Raw genomic sequence first — 19,088 nt, 5'->3', positions numbered from 1 at the left:
CCGAGCGGACCCCGGAGCCCTCGCAGTGCTCCGTACTGACAGATCCACCACATGGGCAGGGCTGAGTTTACGGGTTTCATTACAATTTGAAGGTAAAGAAAGGCCCTAGAGTTGTAAACAAAGTTTATGCATAAAAGGTTAAAGCTGCTTCCGCGCTCCAACGCTGGGAGCGCGGGCACGGGGGTCCCGGGGAGGGGCCAGGCCGCCCCAGGGGTGCGTGTGGGGCAGCAGCGCCATGCGGGCCTCCCGCCGCCGAGTCCCCGCACGCCCTGGCGCCGGTAACCGAGCGCAGGCGAGGGAGGGCAGGGGAGGGGGCCGGGGAGGGGGCCGCGCAGGGCCCGGGACGGCGCCGCCGGAGGGCCAGCCGGGAGGAGGGGACTGAGCGGCCGCGGGGGTGGCGGAACGGGGGGTACCCTTTTAAGCGTCCGCCGGCCAGGGCGGCTCGGCGGGCAGGTGCGGGCCGCACTCCGCCATGGGCCGGCCTGTCGAGGTGGCGCACGCGGCCTACCTACCCCCGCACCTCTCGCTCCTTCCCCCTCCCCGCCGCGGCGGCGGCGGCGGCGGGGCGGGCGGCGGAGGTGGGCTGGGAACGGGGGTCTGCAGAGGTCCGTACCGCCATAGAGCCACTCCTCCTCGTCCCCGGCGGCCCCGCCGAGGTCCGCCGACAGCCGTTCCACCTCGCCGGTAGACATGGCCGCCTCCCGCGGAAGGCGAGAGCCCAGGCCCGGCGGCGCCGGGGCCTCCCGCCGCTGGGCAGCACCGCCGCGCCGCCCCGGGTCTCCGCCGGGGCTTCGGGCCGCGACCGGGCGGCGGCTGCCGGGGGCTTGCGAGCGCCCGCCGGGCCCAACGCCACCCCTCGCGGAGGAACCGCCGCCGCCGCCTGCTCGGCGCTTCCCCTCCCCCGCCGAGTGAGTGACACGCACAGGAAGCGGGCCCGGCCCGGCCCCGCGGCGCCCTGGGCACGGGCACGCGGGGGGCGGCCCGGCGGCGCCCGGCCGCCTAGGGAGGGAGGGCGGGAGGGGGACGTGGCCGTGCGTGCCCGGCGCCCTCTGCACCCCGAGCCCGGGCCGGGGAGAAGCAGAGGGGCCTCCTGGATGCCTGCGGGAGGAGCGGGCCGGGCCGCAGGGGAAGGGGGGGAGCGGCCGCGCGGCCCGACCCGACCCGGCCCGGACGCTGCCCTCCCCGCGGAGTTGTTGCCCTCCTCCGTGCGCCGCCGGGACTCACCTCGGCCGTGCCTTCCCCACCCTCCCGAGGCGCGGCGGGCCCGCCGGAGCCGCCTGTCCTCCCTCTCGCAGCCCTTTGTCTCCGCGGCTCTCGGTGGTCCTTGTGCTCTTCAGCAACCCCCGGCTCCCGCCCGCCTCCCCCCGCAGGGGTCACCGGCAGCCTGGCGACCTGCTCCAGGCCGTCCTCGCCCCGCTCCCGGAGCGGGACTTGGCCAAACGCACGTACCGCCCGGTGCCGTGCTGCTACTGGCGGCTGATGGCAGCTGCTGGGGGAGCATAACCACAGGATAAACAACGCTGCTACTCCTAGTACTGTCCTAGCTCTCCGCTCAGGGAATCTACCAGCTGGGAGGAATATTTAAGGTTTAACAACTCTTTATATTTTTCTCCCCCTCCACAAATTGCTTAATTTTATTTTTAGCTCCCATAAGAGTTTAACATTTGTAGCGTGCTGTGAATGTTCCAGAGTGTAACCATGCATTTAATGAAGAAATTGCTCTGTTTTCAAAGCGGTGGGAAGTAGCAAGCCGTTTTTACTGATGTTTTTGTCACATCCGTGAATGCTCCATCAAGAACTACAAGATTCATTAGAAGATTTGAGTACCCACAACTGTCAAAACAAGCTTTGACCAGGTGTGTGTACAAATGGAGTCTTCAGCGCCCTAGGATGTTTGTGAAAACTGAAAAAGGGACCCCTCTTTCACAGCAGGACAGCTTGTGAAAAATCAGACCAGAAGGCTTGACTGTGCAATAAAAATATCACAACTCCAGGTGGGGGAGGTTTATTCTTTGAATTGCCTGCATAGACAGCCTTATTTTAAAGTTTCATGTGTGGTGTGACATGTCACTGGAGTTTGCATCAGCAAATTACCTTCTTCTCAAAAGGCATATTTTCCCCCTGACGTTAAACATTTGGGTGTCTCATACAGATCATGAATTATGTGGTATAATTGGGTAGGTTTTCATCATGCAATTCCATTTTTTGTGCATATATTTGTGGAGTCAGCAAAGGTGTTTTTCACCCAAAACATTTTTAGACACTTGTTTCTCATAGAACAAATTTGTATTGTAGTACCTCTTACTGGACATCAGTAGCTTCATTTGTGTTTTGTTTGCTTGGCCATTCAACATATGTCTGGCCAACATTGAAGGACGTGGTAGAACTCTAATAGTTTCCTTTGCAGAGACAAGGAAGAAGAAAGAAAATACCTTTGTTGAAAACACCATGGAGAGACATCAGGAGTAGGTGTAGAACATAAAATCTCTTAAAATGCATCAACGCCAATCCTCAAAGCGGTTTTCCTCATAGAAACCTTTAAATAGACATCACATCGAGCTGATGGTCACACAAAAATCCAGCTTGAGCATCTTGAACATGGGAAGCTGGCCCAAAGCTAAGTCCCAAAAGTAGCTGCCAGCCTTCCACCACTCCCAGGAAAATCTTTACCCACCTCTGGCTCTGGCTGGATGGAGAGGGTGCTTTGAACCTGTTTCCTGCTTTGCTTCCAAGGACAGAGTGCTGGCCAAGATGGCATTTTAACTTATGCCCTCAAAAGATAAAAGCTCCCACCAGTTCCAGCCTTTGGAAGGGGCCTTGCAGCTTCTCCTTACTGCTGTGCAGAGGGGGAGCAGCAGTTGGGGCCTGAACAAAAGGCTTCTCCCGGGGGCCCCAAGTAGCTAAAAGGCTGAGGACAGAAGACAACCTTTTCATGAGCTGCATAAACATCTGACTCACGGCTTACGCTCCAGAAACCCACAACAAGATACCAAGTTTATGGGAACCCTTTAACAGGGTTCTTTTTCTAACACAGTGATTGTGAATTTGCACATGGGATAAAATAAGCTATAAAAACTACTTAGATAATTTTGTTTTGTAATTTAACCACTGTGCTTGAAACAGATTAACGTCATTTTGCCTTCTGGCTAGTAATCCTTTTTTTCAACATTGGCATACAGAGAACTATACAGTATTTATAAGTAAAAATGGTATTTGATTTCTTAAAAAAGCATCTGCTGTTTTGACAATATGCATGAACCCTCCCCCCCAAACCTTTTAAATATGGTAACTAAAGAGTTGGACAAGCCATGATGTATCTAGGTTTAGTTCATGGCACTCAAGCATAAAGCAAAAGCTCAGAGATGCATCATCTCTGAGGTAATTCAATCTGAGCAGAGGATAATTCTACTTGTGTATAAGCCCAGGGGCCCAGAGGTTAACCATCCCCAATACTTACTTGGCATTCATTTTTCAAATCAAAATAGTGGAGAAGGCTATTAATTTACACATTTTCCTAGCATCATGAAGTTATATACTCTAAGCTTAAAATAACAGATTGGAGTTGGAACAGCACAAGGACTTAAGTCTGAGTTTGGAAGAGGGAAGAATGCATCGGGGTAGGAATGTGTGTGGAGCAGACTAGAAGGAGAGGATTTAATTTCATTACTGGAAACCTAGCAAATCCACAATATCCATGTTTTTCAGTGTTCTGAAAACAGCTGAACCTGCAAGTTAAGACCAGTTAAGTTAGTGGATGAACTAATGAAATCATTTATCATTTTGTTATTGCCGATAATCCCACTATTAGAAAGTCAGAAGTCATCAGTCAGAGAAAGTAACCTCCTCATTCTGTACTAAGGAGGTTGCCCAAAAGAAACACTGTGTAGAGTACAGATTTGCAAGTGAGCCATCCATTCTCTGGGGAAAAGAAACCATAGATGCATATTATGGCATTTTTTTCTAGTTAGCTTTGAAACCAACTTTGAGATCAAGAGCTTTTTAAAGGAGAAATGGAATTAAGTTGATTTGTTATATGTCACCCAACTGCACATCATAAAAGTTGCATTTATTAAAAGAGACTATTTCTTGTTGCTAGCTCATCAACCACTGGATTTCTTAATACTAACACACAAAATACAGAATTATAGGACAGGGAATGGCAATAGGGCGCCTTTCCAGTGCTGTACATATTAAAAAGTATCAGCAAAACAGCTGTTTTCCCAGTATAACAAAGGTACCAATGCAGCAGAAAAGAGTTAGTGATATAAATAGTGACACTGAATTGTTTTAACATTTACTAGGAGCAACACCAAAGAAGCTCCCAGCATTTTCAGGAACACGTCAGGCAAAAACTGAACTGCCAGTGCTCAGATGTCCCTCCTGGCACTGGCCAGGGCTACAGACTGTAGCAGAGTTATAGGCTATATATATTCTCTCTATATAGGCTATAGCCTATATATATACACACAAGCACATATATACATGCTGTAGGTGAGAAAATAAATTTAATTTCTGTCAGAATTTGGCACTGCCAGCAAAAAGAAGGGTCTCCTCTCCTCTCCTCTCCTCTCCTCTCCTCTCCTCTCCTCTCCTCTCCTCTCCCTCTCCTCTCCCTCTCCTCTCCTCTCCTCTCCCTCTCCTCTCCTCTCCCTCTCCTCTCCCTCTCCTCTCCTCTCCCTCTCCTCTCCCTCTCCTCTCCCTCTCCTCGGCGTGTACTCCTGCTGCGGTGTAAGGGGCGCGGGCGGGAGAACCGGCTGAGGGTAGCTCCCGGGAACACCGAGCCCCGGGCCGGGTAGCGGGGACTTGCCTGACGGCCAGGCTACTGCGGCCCCTCGAGGCACGGGACGGGACACCGCCGCGGCCGGAGGGAAGGCCTCACCGGCGCCCGCTAACACCACCAGAAGCCCTCGGGCCGCTCCCTACCCACAGAACCGCCGCCGCCCCGGTTCTGTCACGGCGGAGGGACTACACCGCCCGCCGTGCCCCGCCCTGCCCCGCCCTTCCCAGCCGCCGGCAGCCAACCCGCGCCTGCCGCGTCACGCCGTGGCGCCGGCGGCGCGCCGGGCACGTGCGGTGTGTTGTGGCTGTCAGGGCTGCCCGCCGCCGCCGCCATGGCGGTGCCGGTGCCCGAGCTGCGGCGGGTGTGCCGGCAGGCCTGGGAGCCCGTGCTCGCCAGGACGCGGCACGCCATCGTCTTCCTGGACGCGGCGTCCGCCGAGGCGCTGCACTGGGGCGGTGGCGGGGCGGGCGAGCTGCTGGCGGCGGGGGCCCTGGCCGTCAGGGCACTGCCCGCTGAGGCGGCGGCGGCGGCGGCGGCGGGAGCGGCAGGGGCGGCCCGCCTCGTCTTCGTGGTGAGCGGGGCGCTGCGGGGCGGCACAGCCACCGCCGTGCGCGGCGTGCTGGGCCAGAGCGCCGTGCGGCACTGCGTGCTGGTGTGCGGCGGCGAGGCAGAGGGCGGCGGGCCAGCCGAGCTGGAGGAGGCCTTGCGGCGGTGGATGGGCGAGGGCGGGCACGCCGAGGTGGTGCCGCGGGGCCCGCCGCTCCTGGCGCCCATCTCGGCGGAGCTCTGCCTGCTGCCCGGCCTGGCGGCGCTCCTCCCGTCCCTACCCGGCCCCGGCGGGCCCGGCCCCGTGGAGGTCGGGCCGGGCGCCCTGCCTGCCGAGCTGCGGGCGGCGGTGCGGGCCATGGTGGGCGACCTCGACGCCCTCTTCGCCGCCCTGGGCCTGCGGGAGGAGAGTTTCGCCGTGGGGGCCCTCAGTAGGATCATCGCTGCCGAGCTGGCAGGCTACGCCCCAGCCAGGAACAGGAGGAGGACGGCCACCAACAAGGCCTCCGTCGTCTTTGTGGACAGGATGTTGGACCTCGCCGGTAAGAAATCCACCACTGATAGGGCTAGTCATCCTCACAGGCCCACATTTGCCCCATCGGGAAGGTTTCAGATGGTTGCAGGAGTTCTCATGTCTGGGGACATGTGTAACACAACCACATGTCCTTGCTCCCTGGTGGGTCACGGAAACCAAGAGCAAAGCAGCAGGCTCTGCTGGAAACACAGAATCACAGAATGGTAGGGTTTGGAAGGGACCTGTGGAGATCACCTCATCCAACCCCCCTGCTTGAGCAGGCACACCTAGAGCAGGGGGCACAGGAATGCATCCAGGTGGGTTTTGAATGTCTCCAGGGAAGGAGACTCCACAACCTCCCTGGGCAGCCTGTGCCACTGCTCTGGCACCCTCACAGGAAAGAAGTGTTTCCTCATATTCAGGTGGAACTTCCTGTGTTCCAGCTTGCGCCCATTGCCACACAATGACTGAAACACAAGGATTTGTTTCTGTCACTTCCACTTTGCTGCAGACTAGAGACCTTAGCTGTGCCTGTGTGGCATTGCAAGGTGTGAAGGAAATGGCCTGTACATTTCAGAACGTGCCTTGTGGATTACTGTGAAGTGTTTCCCATTGTATCTACGTGTCACCCTTAGCATTATACCTGTCTAAACAGATATACATCTATATGTACACTTAACTATATCTATATGCCTGAAAGTGTCTCTCTGTGTATTTATATAGGCATGTTTTTTCTATGCTGTGCATTATACTTAGTCTTTGAGTGAAGCAATTGCACATGGCTGATGTTGTTATCTTGGAAAACATGTTTGAGTAAAAATAACATAGAATTGTTTATACAACACTTTCTGGGAAGCAAATAAGCTTAAGAATGAAACATGGTACACTTAATACTGCCAATTAATGCAGAATTGATGCAAAAGTTGAGAAGTGTAGGGAGTCGTGTGAGAGTCCACGGGGAAACTGTCAGAAGGAGAATGTCTAGTATCAACCTGCAAGCTCGATAAGTGAGGTGAAGTCTTTTAAGCTGGTGAGATGTGATATCAAAAGGGCAGAATGGGAAAGAGTGATTGAACAAGTCACCAGCCAGATGCTGGGCCAGTGACCCAGAAGTTTGTATCGGCCTCTCACTTCTGCTTCTGGAATAGCCGTCTTTCAGATGAAATGGTAAACTCAGGGAATAATTGATATAGGAGTCACTGCATTCGCTTACCCTGTCATGTTATTGATAGATTTGCTCACATATACAGTGTGTGGGCCTGGTTCTGTTTGCATTATCTGTAGTCAGTAATTCAGGTCATAGTTTTGCCACCACATGTCCAATAGCAAGTGTTTGGCACAATATCGTACCTGCAGCTCGTCTGTTTCTGAATTTTCTTCTGTCTTTTTTTTCCCCCGCTCAATTTTGGCTTTGTGTATCCTTACACTGATGTAGGGTTCATAGCTGTCAACAATGTGCTGAAGAGCAGCTATGGATCTGGGTGGTTAATGCTGTGCTGTGGTTGGGAGGACTGCAGGAGAGTTGACTTGGATGAAGAACCTTGAAACGAAACTGTGAGAGGAGTGCCTGTCTGGGGTGAGAACCAGTGAAACTGGGCAAGGATTCGTGCACTCAGGTGGTGGGAAGAATTAAAAACAAGAAAAGGAGCTGGAAATTATGGGTGATGGGGAGCTGCCTGACAAGGAGACTGTTGAGGAGGTAAGAAGAGAGATGATTGGTACAAGCTTAAATTTGGGAAGCAAGGTCTGAGATCTTGTTCTTCAGCAGGAGAAGCTTTTTCAGAGAAAACATCAGGACTGTGGTGGGGCTTTGGAGGGGATGCATCAAAGCTCTTGGAGTAAGGAAGAGAAATAAGTCATTTATTTAGGAATATATTCTCTTCAGTATCTGTAACTGAAACCAAGATCCCTTAATGCAACCATTCTTTTGTTACCAGCAAATGTCTCCAGAATTAATTGCTGGCTTTGTTGATGCCTTCCTATGCTTTGGATTTGATACCATGCTCTTGCCGTCACGTATAGTGCAAACTGAAGGAAGAAAAATCTAGTGCATTTCAGAGGTTAAGCACTATATGGACCTGAATTTAGTGCCACACAATGAGATTTGTTCCAGTGGTTTGCTAGAAATTGTACAGTAAAAAGTACATGAAAAGAACAGCATTTAAGTTGTGAAATCAGTTGTCAGTAATTTGGAAATGGCAGAATTAAGTTGTACCTGAAACCTTACTTTTCTTAGGTCTATTTGGCCTTTTATATATTCTCTCCCCTGGTCGCCTACCTCCAACTCCACTGCTTGGCCTTCATGTGAATGTCTGTTGAATTTTAGCCTTACACTTCGTCAAAGCTAAAGCTTCCTATCTGCAAATTTCCGGGTTGATACTGGCAACTGGGCCACTGGGTATTTTTTTTTTTTGTCAAGCTATGATGTGTATTTGCAGTCCGCATTGTAAAAAATAAATACTTTTTTTCCAAATAACAGCTCGGTGCAGGTGGAGCCTTTGAGGTAGACTTTCTCATTTGCAGCTCATTTCAAGCAACTTTTAAAATCTCTTCTCCCTAAAGATGAAAGATTTTAGATTTGATTTGTAAATGTCTTCTTGATACCCGAATCTTGTCCAACATGTGGGCTGCAGATATGAGAAATGGTTATGTATCCCTGAACTATGCGAATGCTTTCATATTGCAAGCACTTCCACAAAACCCTGGAAGTTCATTACGTGTAGGTGCTGAGCTACTCTCTGACTAAGTCAGGCTACTGCTTTGAACCAGGTGACCTTGAATCACTCTGAATAGGCTATTATGAGGCAAATATTTTCTAACTTGAAAACCTGGATGGAATACAGCTTTAAGTAGCTCTAGATGATGTCTAAAGGAGTTGCACTAACAGATGTTTTATTTTTGGCTCACGTTCCATTCTTACTTAGAGCAAATAAGATGTTAGGCTAGAATAACAAATAGTTTTCAGTAATACCGATTGATTTCTAATAGTAAAAATCAAAATGTCTCAGAAGTGCCTTTTCTGGTGCTGCAAATGCAAATGACTAAACTAAGGGAAAACAATGATACTTAAATATTAAGAACTTTCCACTTTAAAGAACATACTAAAGCAGTATTAAGCACATTTTAGTAAAGAACCTCTGGTGCCAGTGTCAAGAAACTGTATTATCTTTGTTCTGACAATTATTAAAAAAAATAAAGTGACATATAAAATGGCACATTTTTCTATTAAAAAAAAAAAATCAGAAGGCATCTAACAGACTAGGTTAGATTTCTAGCTTCCGTGAAGCAAAGAATCTCTTCTGAGCTGTTACTCTAAAATTTGGATTGAGCTCTACTGTTTATAATCTAATTGACTTAGCTCTATGTTTTATAATTTTTTGTGTGTGTGTGTTCAGCATTACTTATGCATGCTATATTTAATGAATAGAGAGGAAAATACTGAATTAAGCAAAATAATTATTGTTTTTGTCCTGTATGACATAACATTCAGCTGAGCTGTAACAGGGATCATCTTTTTACGGCCTTTGCTGCCCTCACTGCAGTGGCATGGCTTCAGCTGGGGGTGGCATGGATACTGCCCATCCCTGCAGTGTAGGATCTTACTGATAAAGCATTGCTCCAGAAGGTGGGACATTTGTTTTTATGCCCTGAGGAGACCCCAGGCTTAGTACTTTATGATCATTTCTTGAATTTTGATTGTATAAAACTTTGTTACTGGTGCTGTCCCTAATCTGTATGTATGTTTAGTGCTGCTTTTGTTTGTCAGCTTATTGTTTTAAAGTTCACTGACTTTTCTTTAAAAAGCAGAATAAATCCTCCCAGCTAGAGTGGTGCTCTGGTAAGTGCCACGGGTTAAACTCAGAGCTAACTCTGGCATCTTAATTGCTCTTTATTTTTTTCCTCTAATTTTTGCTCTCCTAAATATTTGCATTGTGATACCATATTGTAACCCCATGCTACTTCCATGTGTTTCGTAGTTACCACCTTGCCAGCATTCACACCTCTTATGGAGCAGTTTTTCTAGCTTCCCAGATTTCCTTTTTTATTTGTAAGCTCATTGATACCTTTCAGATATTGGTGTTCAGAACAGCTTGATGCATTTCTCTTTTCAGTTTCATGGTGCTTTGCAGCATTTGGGATGTGGGCTGTAAGCACAGGGAATAGTGAGGTCTCACCCACTGGTATGTGGAGGTGATTTTGAAATGCAATACAGTGAGCAAAAGACAGAGAAGAATAAATAGCAGAGGGGTGCCTGTGCAGTTAACATATAGTTTTGAAGAATAACCTCTGTACGAGTGTTGTTGAAGTTGCATATTTCAGTGCTGTCAGCAGCAGCACTTTTATCTTCCTCTAGCACTTTTGTGTGTATCGGTCAAAATCACAGGAATGTTTGCCCTCAGCCAAGGCTGCAAACTCAGGTTTAACTTTCTGTATCATCTCCCTCACTGTCAGCCAGGCATCATCTCTACATCACACCCTTACGGTGGTTGTAATGTTTTCAGCCTTTTAACAGATACAAAAAGCACAATTCAGGTGCTCATCAACAAAGTGTAGATGTCATTCCCTTTCAGTTCCTGGGAGCAGCCACAGTGACAAGAAAGTCGCGGCATGCCTTAATCATCCTACTGCATAATCCCATTCATAGAGGAGGATAAGAATGAAGATTTAACATAGGCCCATACCTTTCTGGTAAAGTCTGGTTCTGACTAGTATCTCTTTCTGATTACTTTTGTTTTAAACTGTTTGTTTGTAGTTGTCTATTTCTTTCGTTATGTGTCATGTTTCTAATTTGGAGCACTTTACTCATGCTGTTTTTGATTGCAGCATCTTCCAAGTTGACACATCGGTAGATTGACACTAATGTCTTTAAAGGAAGCAAAGCCATGCTTTTTTCTTCCTTAGCATATAAGCTGCGGCTTTGAAAACATAAATACTGAGGCCTGTAGAGTACAGTAGTCCCCTTTTCATGAACCAGGCTGAGGCTTTGACACAAGAGGCAACTGGTGCTTAAATTATTCTGGTCACTTGAGGTGGTAGACTGCAGCTGTGAGGAGTGATGGCAGCTGAAAATATTCAAGTGGTGTCAACTCAGTACTGTGGGTCAGGGTGCAGCCTCTGCTGTGATATGGTTTGTAAAGATTCTGCTATTGTGGAATAGGCACACGATTTTCTTTTTTAAATAGGTTTTTAAATGCTTCAGACATTAAATTTGCTACAGGCTTTACAGAAATAAGTAAATAAATGGAATGGGTTTTGCCTACTTAAAGAAAAATGCAGGTGGCTAGGTCAGTGTAGGGGATGTGGAAATTACATGAGCTTTGAGCAGATGCTTAAGTGTTTCTTATCTGCAAGTTTACTACTCTATATATGTTGCAATAGCTGTCTGTGAGAGATGGGGAATCTCATATTTCTATGGCAGCACTCTGATGCTGTGGTACTTGGCTGTGGGCTTCCTTGCTCCTACTGCTGGACTACAAGGGTTTTTTTGTTTTTTTTTTTTGAGGAGGGCAGGTTGTAGTGTTTGGTTTGGATTTTTTTTGGTGTGTTTTCTTTTTTTTGTTGTTGTTTTTAGATTCAGTAGCCAGCATAGTGGGACAGGTAACTGACTACTTCGATCTCCCTTCATCTGTACAAAGGAGAACGTAGATCTGTCTTTTGGCAAGGTAGAAGGATGCTCTAGTTTGCCTTGAACGCTGCACAATTGTTCCTGGGAACATATAGGCTGCTTTCCAGCACTGTTTAACAAGGTCAGCTTAAGCTAGCTAATGCTGGACGAAAGAATATGGCAAAACATTGATAATCTTTGGAATCAGAACTCCAAATATCTAACTTCTTTGGAGGGAACAGGTATAAACATTTCTGCCTTGTGATATTTTAAACCCCTTTCTCACTGAGGTGATGCATTGCCTAAGAGTTGTGTCATAGGAATTGTCCCACTAGAGTACTTCAGTGTAAAGTCTTCCTAGCGGTGATCTTATTCAGAAAAGCATTGGGTGAGTGTGCAGTGTTGAAACATTGTGAAAACTGGGATGGGTTTGTCCGTGTATCTTTCCAAAACCACCAGTCCTGAACTAATCTACAAAGTAGTTAAAACAGTTAAAACAGTAGATGTTAGGAAAGCTTGATAGTAGGGGCAAGATGCACCTTGTGTACTTACTGTTTTGGTGCACACTGACTTATATTTAAACTTCAGTTGAAGGAAAAGCCCCCAGTAGAAATTAGCTGCATTAGCTGTTGGCTAGTGAGCACTGCCTTTGTAGAACTACTTTCTAATTCAAGCTCCTTGTGTTTAGCAACTGACTTTAAAGTCTAACCATTGCCCAAGCTCTCACAATGCTTCTGTGATATGCAGTTGTCCCTTAAATCTGCTTTTTTTGTTTGTTTTGTTTTTGAACCAGGCAGTAGAACCAGTAGGAAAACATAAAAATTGGAGTACAAATGGTGTGATATAAGGCTGGTAATGGGTTTAGGGAGATTTTTTTTTTGTATGCATGACCTTGGTGCCTTTTTAGGGGAAGGGGAGGTGCAGTTAATGAGTTCCTGGCTGCTATTAAAGAATTGGTGGGTTGACTTTATTACTTGTGCCAGCTATTACCTGTATCAAATGTCATGTATATCAGTTTTTAACTCTAAATGAGAAGACCAAATAAAATTAGAACAATGTGATACATAAGATTTCCTGTATCCTCAAGGCTGGATATTAGCCTGGTGTGAAGACTCCTATTTTGCATTGGTCAGATAACTTTCCTTGTCATTTTAACACCCGATCTGTCTGTGCGTTGGCAGAATTAAAGCTACCAGCTGCCTTGAACACCATTTGTCATGAGAAGCTGCTAAGTGGCCTGTTGGCTGTGCTCAACAGTGATGATGAGAGAGGACGGAAACCGGTCCCATGCACCCCGCTGAAGTCAGTCAGATTGAAAAGCGACTCCCTGTGATTGCCTGTCCTAGTCTTATGAGTTTTAATTGTCTTTCCAGCCCTGGTTGGTTTGCATAGTTGGTCAGGGGTAACAGGGATTTTTAAAAGCTCCAGGAGGTGTTTTCTGATTGATTCGATGAGGCAGAGCAAAAGCCATTAGTGCCTGCAGACCAGTGAGAGCCTCCAAGAAGTAGCAGTTGTGGGAAGAAGATCGAGATGGCACTTGCTAGTTGTGGAAGCAATTTAAATACACTGAGACTTCCCCCCTCTGCCAAGGAGAAAGGAGGGATGTTAGTAATTAATGTGGATTTATTTGCATTTGAGGTGTTTCCAGTTTAGCTAAATGTCTTGTCTAGCTAAATGTTGCTTGCGTGCAGCAAGTGTGGAGAGATAGACATTGCTTCCAGTGGTGGGGGTGGAGGTTCAGAAGATTACCATCTGTTTTCCATGTCTGTAACTTTGTGAGTGTTGATAACTGCAGTGTGGCTGACAAGTGACTGACCTAATAAGAAGAACGTAGGGATTTTGGAGAGCAGATGGCTTAGGGAGTTGCAAAGATAACCAAGCTCGTTTCATCTGTACTTCAGTGGTCTAAATCTGTCTGGGATGGTAGAAAGGAAAGTTGCTGTCATTCTGTGACTATTACAGTCTCTGGTGAAACAAATTGGTAATCTCAATCCAGATGAGCGGCCAGGTGTCCACAGTGCAGTACTACCACATGCTGGACACGTGTGCCTTCCTCGCCTTCTGTGGATAGAGGCATAGCCAGCATGGAGTCTGACTTTACTTTTCTCCTCCTTTTCAATCCTTGCTTCTCTTTTTGACTTCTATTACAATTCCAGGTAGTTGATAAACCATGAGATCATTTTACGATATAGATACATGGCTGCTGTAGACTTGCTGGAGACAACCTTCTGCTTATCCAAGAGCAGTTAATAATCTGACCCCATTACTATTCTTGATGTAAGAGCCTTGTTTGGATTTATGGAGCATGTGAAGCTGACTTCACCTGTTGAAACAGACCTCTGTCTTTGGAAAGGTTCAGAAGTGAGAACAGATAGGGAGCCACATGGACAGACTTTGGTGGATTGGGACCCATATCTTAAAAGATCTTTTTCCTGCCTCTCAAAGGTCGCTTCAGAAGTCCCCTTTCTCCTGTGAGTAAAGCCAGGGGAACACTGCTAAGCTCAGCACTGGTGTCCAGCCCTGTCGTGATAGCTGAGCCATTGCTGCAGTGGCAGAGTAATAAGGCAATAAGGTTTCTTGCTCCCCTCTCCAACGTTTTCTTTTGTAGTGTGTGTCATGTTTTCCTGCTTTGGCTTGGCTTGCAGTCTTAATATATTGTAAGTTGGTTGTAATGCCTGTGTTGGGAGTTGGTGAATGGAAAGAAGCGCATGTGTGTTTGAAATCAGGAGAACTGAAGAAAACGTGCCAACTGGAATTCGGAGTTTCTCTTGGAATATGGTCACATTGACATTTTATACTATGTAACTTGGGTTGTTTTAGTCATTTCATGTTGGTTTCACCTGTGCTGCCCTCAGTCCACGTAGGAGCAATGACCTTGACTGTGGCATGTTGTTGGTAATTGTTTATTTTAATATTATGCCAGCCTATCTGTGTAGCTACTTATGCAACCTGCATACAGTCCGTTTAAGCACAGTCCTATGAGTTTAGAAAAGTACAGTTTGCATGCATATACATGGATGTGTGCATGTATATATAAATGTTTGCCTGCTTTTTGCAATAACCATTGCAAATCTTGTTTAAGAAATTTCTTATGCAGAGAAATGTTTTACGTATTTAAGTGCAAAATCAGTGAATACCTACTAGCTAAGTCTAATTTATGCCTTTTAAATGAATCTCTCTGAAATGTTGTCAATATATTTAACTTCAGACATTCCAGAAATTAATTCAACTTTTGTAGAAAAATATCTTTGAAAAGCTAATTGTGATCTTGATATTGTGGCTACCAGGTCCTTCCTTCCAAAAGAAGTGGAGGCTATTTTGCTTGTGGCATTTGGTTTTTGTGGTGTGTTTTTTTTTGTTTGTTTGTGTTTTTTTTTTTAATTCTAGTTATGTACCTGACAGTTTTGGTGTCTCTTTTTTTTTTTTCCCCTAGGAGCAGTTGGTCATTATGGTGACAATCTTGCAGAGAAGATACTTTCTGTACTTCCCAAGCTTCCCGGCCACAAGACTGATGTGATGGTTAACATGGTGGAACTTACAGCACTGCAGACTACAGATGAAATTTGCAATATTATAGCACCTGGCTGCTTAGCACAACCAAAGTAAACATTCTTTTTTTCTTTCTTTTTTTTTTTAAGATATTGAATATGTTTGTTATCTTTGTGTGGAGGAAAAAAAAGAAGGAACAGAGAACAAGTCTTTTCTTAAAAAAAAAAATCAAGCTTACAGCAAAACTCCATCTGGTCCTAATTCTGCTGGAATATAATCAGTTTGTATGTGTGCATTAAGTGAGCAGGCCAGATAAGACGCACAAAAGTGGGAGATTCCCAGGACCTTTTTAGATTTGGGATGTTTAAATTGCTGTAGATTACTGTAATAGAAATCAGCAAACACTAAAAATTCTGCCTTGTGATATTTCTTTTTCTGCCTAAGTTACAGGTCATGCAAACAGGTAGGTCTTAACTCTGGCTTTTTTTTTTTTTCCCATAAGACTCTTTTAATGAAGTGAGCTGCATGCTGAATTCTTGTTAGACTACCTATTAACTTAAGTTTTTCTTCCCTGTTTTCAAACACAATAACTGTGGAGAAAGATAATTAGGCACAAATTTAGGTACCCAGACAGCTTCATGAGGGCCTATTTTTTAGCTTAAACAAGGAAACTTAAACTTTGAACAATTGTACGTAGCTGTGTATAATTTGCAGCTAAGGCATTGCTTGTAAAGTGCATCAGGTGTGATGTTTCACTTTCTAAATTGAGTTGTCTGAACTGAAACTTTCCTGCAGCTTCTGTTACTATGCATAAACCAGGAAATACACCAGGTTCTGGTTTCACTCCACAAAAAAATTTTTGCTCAGCATTGCTCTAGAAATTAATGCAGTGCAAAGGAGATTGAAAGTTCTTTCTCTTTTGCTGTAATGTTCCCTCCATGTATGTATTAGAAAAAGGTTTTTCAAGATGGGCTAATATAGAATCTGTTCTTCTGTTTTGACTCCTTTTGGTACTTCACACCTGTGCTCTACTCCCTCTTCTTCCCCCTCAGAGACTTCACAGAAGATTTTCCACTGTTCCAACATATGGTCTTCATTTTCTGAGAGCCTCCAGATCCTTTGTCATCTTCTATCTCCCACATGTGCTGTGACTGGGTCCAGTTTCTAGGTTTCATGTTGCATAACTCTCTTCTTAGGAGTTGGAGAGGAAACATTTCGTTATATAGGTGGACTCAATTTTAAGTTGCTGCCGGGGTGACTAACTTAAAATTTATTCTGGTGTTCTTCTCATTGGCTGATTTTCAGCTGATCTCTGAATTAGGAATGAGATGTCCTTAAGATCTGTCTACACAGCAAAATGAAGAGGTCATTGCCCATGGTAGACATACCGTGGTACCTGTTGTTTGTTCTAACTTTGAGTAGCTACCAGAAATAAAGAAAATTTCTGGCAGCATGGACTAGGGTAAAAAAAAAAAAAGATACTTATTGCCCTAAGATTGTTGACCTGTGCTACTAATTCATTATTCCTACCATTATTGACATTGAGGAAATAAAAGCTAGGGCTAGTATACCTTTCCATGCTAAAATTATTACTTCAGTCTTCTCTATAGTCACATTTGCAGGGATAGCTTGCAGAGTTTTATTGTATTCTAAGGTGGCTAATAGTATATATACCAAGGTTTGTTTGCCTATTTGCTAGCTAGTGGGAAGGTGCCTCTGTTGACAGTACAGATAGACTTGACATATTTTGCAGTCTCCTATGGTGGACACAGGTGGCTAAAGAACAACAGGATTTGGCCTCAAGGTACTAAGCTGCTGCTCTGTAAATGCAGTAAAATTGGATGACAGCAGCTGATGCCTGGTACCAGGGCAGTGGCATCATTACCACACCAGTCTGTAAGAGCTTCCCCAAAATACCCTCCCTCTGCAAAGTCATCTTGTAGAACCTGTTACACTGGAAATTTTAAAGAACGGATTAGGAAAATAATGGTTTAAATAGGATTTACCTTGCCTTGGAGCAGAGCAAAGAGACTGGATGACCTCTCAAAATCTCTCCTGTGGTCTTTGTTCACAACTGAGGTAGTGTTGTGTGCCTGAGAATAGTTTCCAAACTTCAAAGGTTGTGGCTTTGCAATGGTCAACCCTGCATCTTTCACTTTTTCTCCTACTATGTAATAATTAGGAATAGTTTCTAACTTAAAACAGGCATTTCCAAACAAGCTTAAGACAATTGCTGAAGAGTCCTGGAAATCATAACAGTGTCTGAACGGGTGGCTGAAGGTCATAGCTTCCATTCTGTGTTCTTGGTGTTGGATTATAAATGTCAGCATTAATCATCTTTGCCAGTGTAAAATGGTTGAAGTTCTTCTGAAGCACTGACATGGATCTAAAGTTCCCACCAGTAAGTTTCTGTGTCATTTCTGTAAGAAATTCCATACGATGCTCTCAGGTCTTCATCAACATGGTTATTGCCATTGGTAGCTGGCTCGGAAGTGTTTCTTGTAATTGGAAACTTAAGCCTTGATTTTATATTTGTAAACGGTGCATGGCAAGGAGTGTTCCTCCACTTGTAAATTTTCCATTTGCTCTGGCAAGTGAAAGTGCCAGCACCTTTCCCAGAGACAGGATGAGTAACTTCAGTTACAACCAAGTGGAATGTGTGCGGGCTCTTATACGTGAAATTTTGTGGTCAGACTGTGGTGTTTCACAGACTCACATAGTCAGAATATTTTTCAAATGTTTTCATTATTTTCTCTCAAGTAATATTTGAGCATGCTGTGGTGGGGGGAGAGAGAGGTCTGCTCCCTGCACACAGCTTGCTATATTTAACTTTTCTGATGGAATGCCTCTCCAGCAGAAACATCTGGGCTCAGTTACAGAGTTAGCAAACAGAATTAATGAATAATTTATGGCTGGTGTGGTGAAATAAAGCAGGGTTCTTTTCTCAAATCTAAGGAAATAATGGGCTTCTTTAAAGATTTAGATGAAAATGTAAATGCCATATGCTGCTTAAGTTACTGTACTTTGAAGGTGCTCTGTTTGTGAGGAAGGGAATTTCTTTTTAAAAAATCCCTATTCTAGAGTTCTTAATTTTATTATTAGTAGCCTCAAAAATCTTTCAGAGTAATTCTTTGACCTACTGTAGTCACTGACATATTGCTGCTCCAGTGTGAATGTTAGTTGTTATGCTCTTTGAGAATTGTGTCAAAAAATTTTATTCATTTTTATATACAGATATAGATATATATAAAATAATGAAACAGTTTATAGACATAAAACTAAGGGCAGCCACTCTGGATCAGAACTGTTAGTTTCTGATTAAAAAATATGATAGCCACCCTGTCCTTCCAAACAAATGATACATAATAGAAGTGGAAATTGTAGCGAAAGCTTAATGGCAGAGGTAATTTTAAAAAATTATACTGATTGCAGCTCTCTTGCTGGTCTTCATATTTGGATAACCCACACTGTTTTTAGAGCAATTTCTAACAATTTTAGTTTCTGATTTTAAGCATACATGCAGTGGCTTCTAGGAGTTGTCTGCTTGGACGAACATCAAGCTCTCATGTTTGTGAGCCATCCATCATGTCCATTTGAAAACATTTTGGCCACTTTGTTTCTCAAAGCATCTACCTTGGCTTTTTAAGATTGGTATTTTATCCTGTAGAAGCATCCTGCTGTCAGTAATGGGTTTATCTTGATGGAGGTTTATCTTGTGCTGTTTTCCACTCCTTGCAAGCCGGGAGACAAGGTGCGTGGAGGCCCTGTGGCTCCCTGAAGCCCCAAGTTGGGGTTCAGGTGCCTGCGTTCTGGCCACAGGTCTGTGGTGTGTGAGAACAAGTAGTAGAGAGTTACATGATAGTGAACTGTGGGCAACTAAAGAAATACGTATGTCTGCTCTTGTTTTAGTCTGGTCTATTATTACCCAGGAACACCTTTGATGTGCTCTTGTATTCTGCTGAATAAACTGTATACTTAATTCGTTTATGCACATTTCAAGAACTTGCTGAATAGAGATTCCTTGCCTGGTTTTCCACTCTTGCTTATTTTTCTCCAATCTTTGGAGTTTGCAAGCTTCAGAAAAATGTCAGATTTTTATTTGAAATATGTATGTGTTTAATGTAATATAAAAGAACCATTGGGTTCTTACAGCA

At 45.3% G+C, this 19,088-nt stretch overlaps 2 protein-coding genes across 12 annotated transcripts in view; one reads left to right on the top strand and one right to left on the bottom strand.

Moving 5' to 3' along the window:
* The window catches only part of FIP1L1 (factor interacting with PAPOLA and CPSF1), a 43,077-nt gene extending 42,058 nt beyond the window's left edge, over window positions 1–1,019 (bottom strand). For 2 of the 9 annotated variants that reach the window (XM_064449444.1, XM_064449446.1), the window contains exon 1: window positions 614–1,017. In XM_064449444.1, coding sequence (XP_064305514.1) covers window positions 614–692 — 79 coding nt within the window. In that variant the 5' untranslated portion in view covers window positions 693–1,017. Of the gene's footprint in view, window positions 1–613 lie in introns of all 9 variants that reach the window. The other 7 variants (XM_064449449.1, XM_064449447.1, XM_064449445.1 and 4 more) reach the window with 6 other exon arrangements.
* Window positions 1,020–5,045: 4,026 nt separating this feature from the next.
* SCFD2 (sec1 family domain containing 2) overlaps window positions 5,046–19,088 on the top strand; it is a 206,202-nt gene continuing 192,159 nt past the window's right edge. For all 3 annotated transcript variants that reach the window (XM_064449434.1, XM_064449433.1, XM_064449432.1), the window contains exons 1-2: window positions 5,046–5,868; window positions 14,879–15,047. In XM_064449434.1, coding sequence (XP_064305504.1) covers window positions 5,112–5,868; window positions 14,879–15,047 — 926 coding nt within the window. In that variant the 5' untranslated portion in view covers window positions 5,046–5,111. The remainder of the gene's footprint in view (window positions 5,869–14,878; window positions 15,048–19,088) is intronic.

Source organism: Phalacrocorax carbo, chromosome 4 (assembly GCF_963921805.1).
Source record: "Phalacrocorax carbo chromosome 4, bPhaCar2.1, whole genome shotgun sequence".
NCBI classification, from domain to species: domain Eukaryota; kingdom Metazoa; phylum Chordata; class Aves; order Suliformes; family Phalacrocoracidae; genus Phalacrocorax; species Phalacrocorax carbo.
This window is presented reverse-complemented; position numbering and strand designations above follow the sequence as displayed.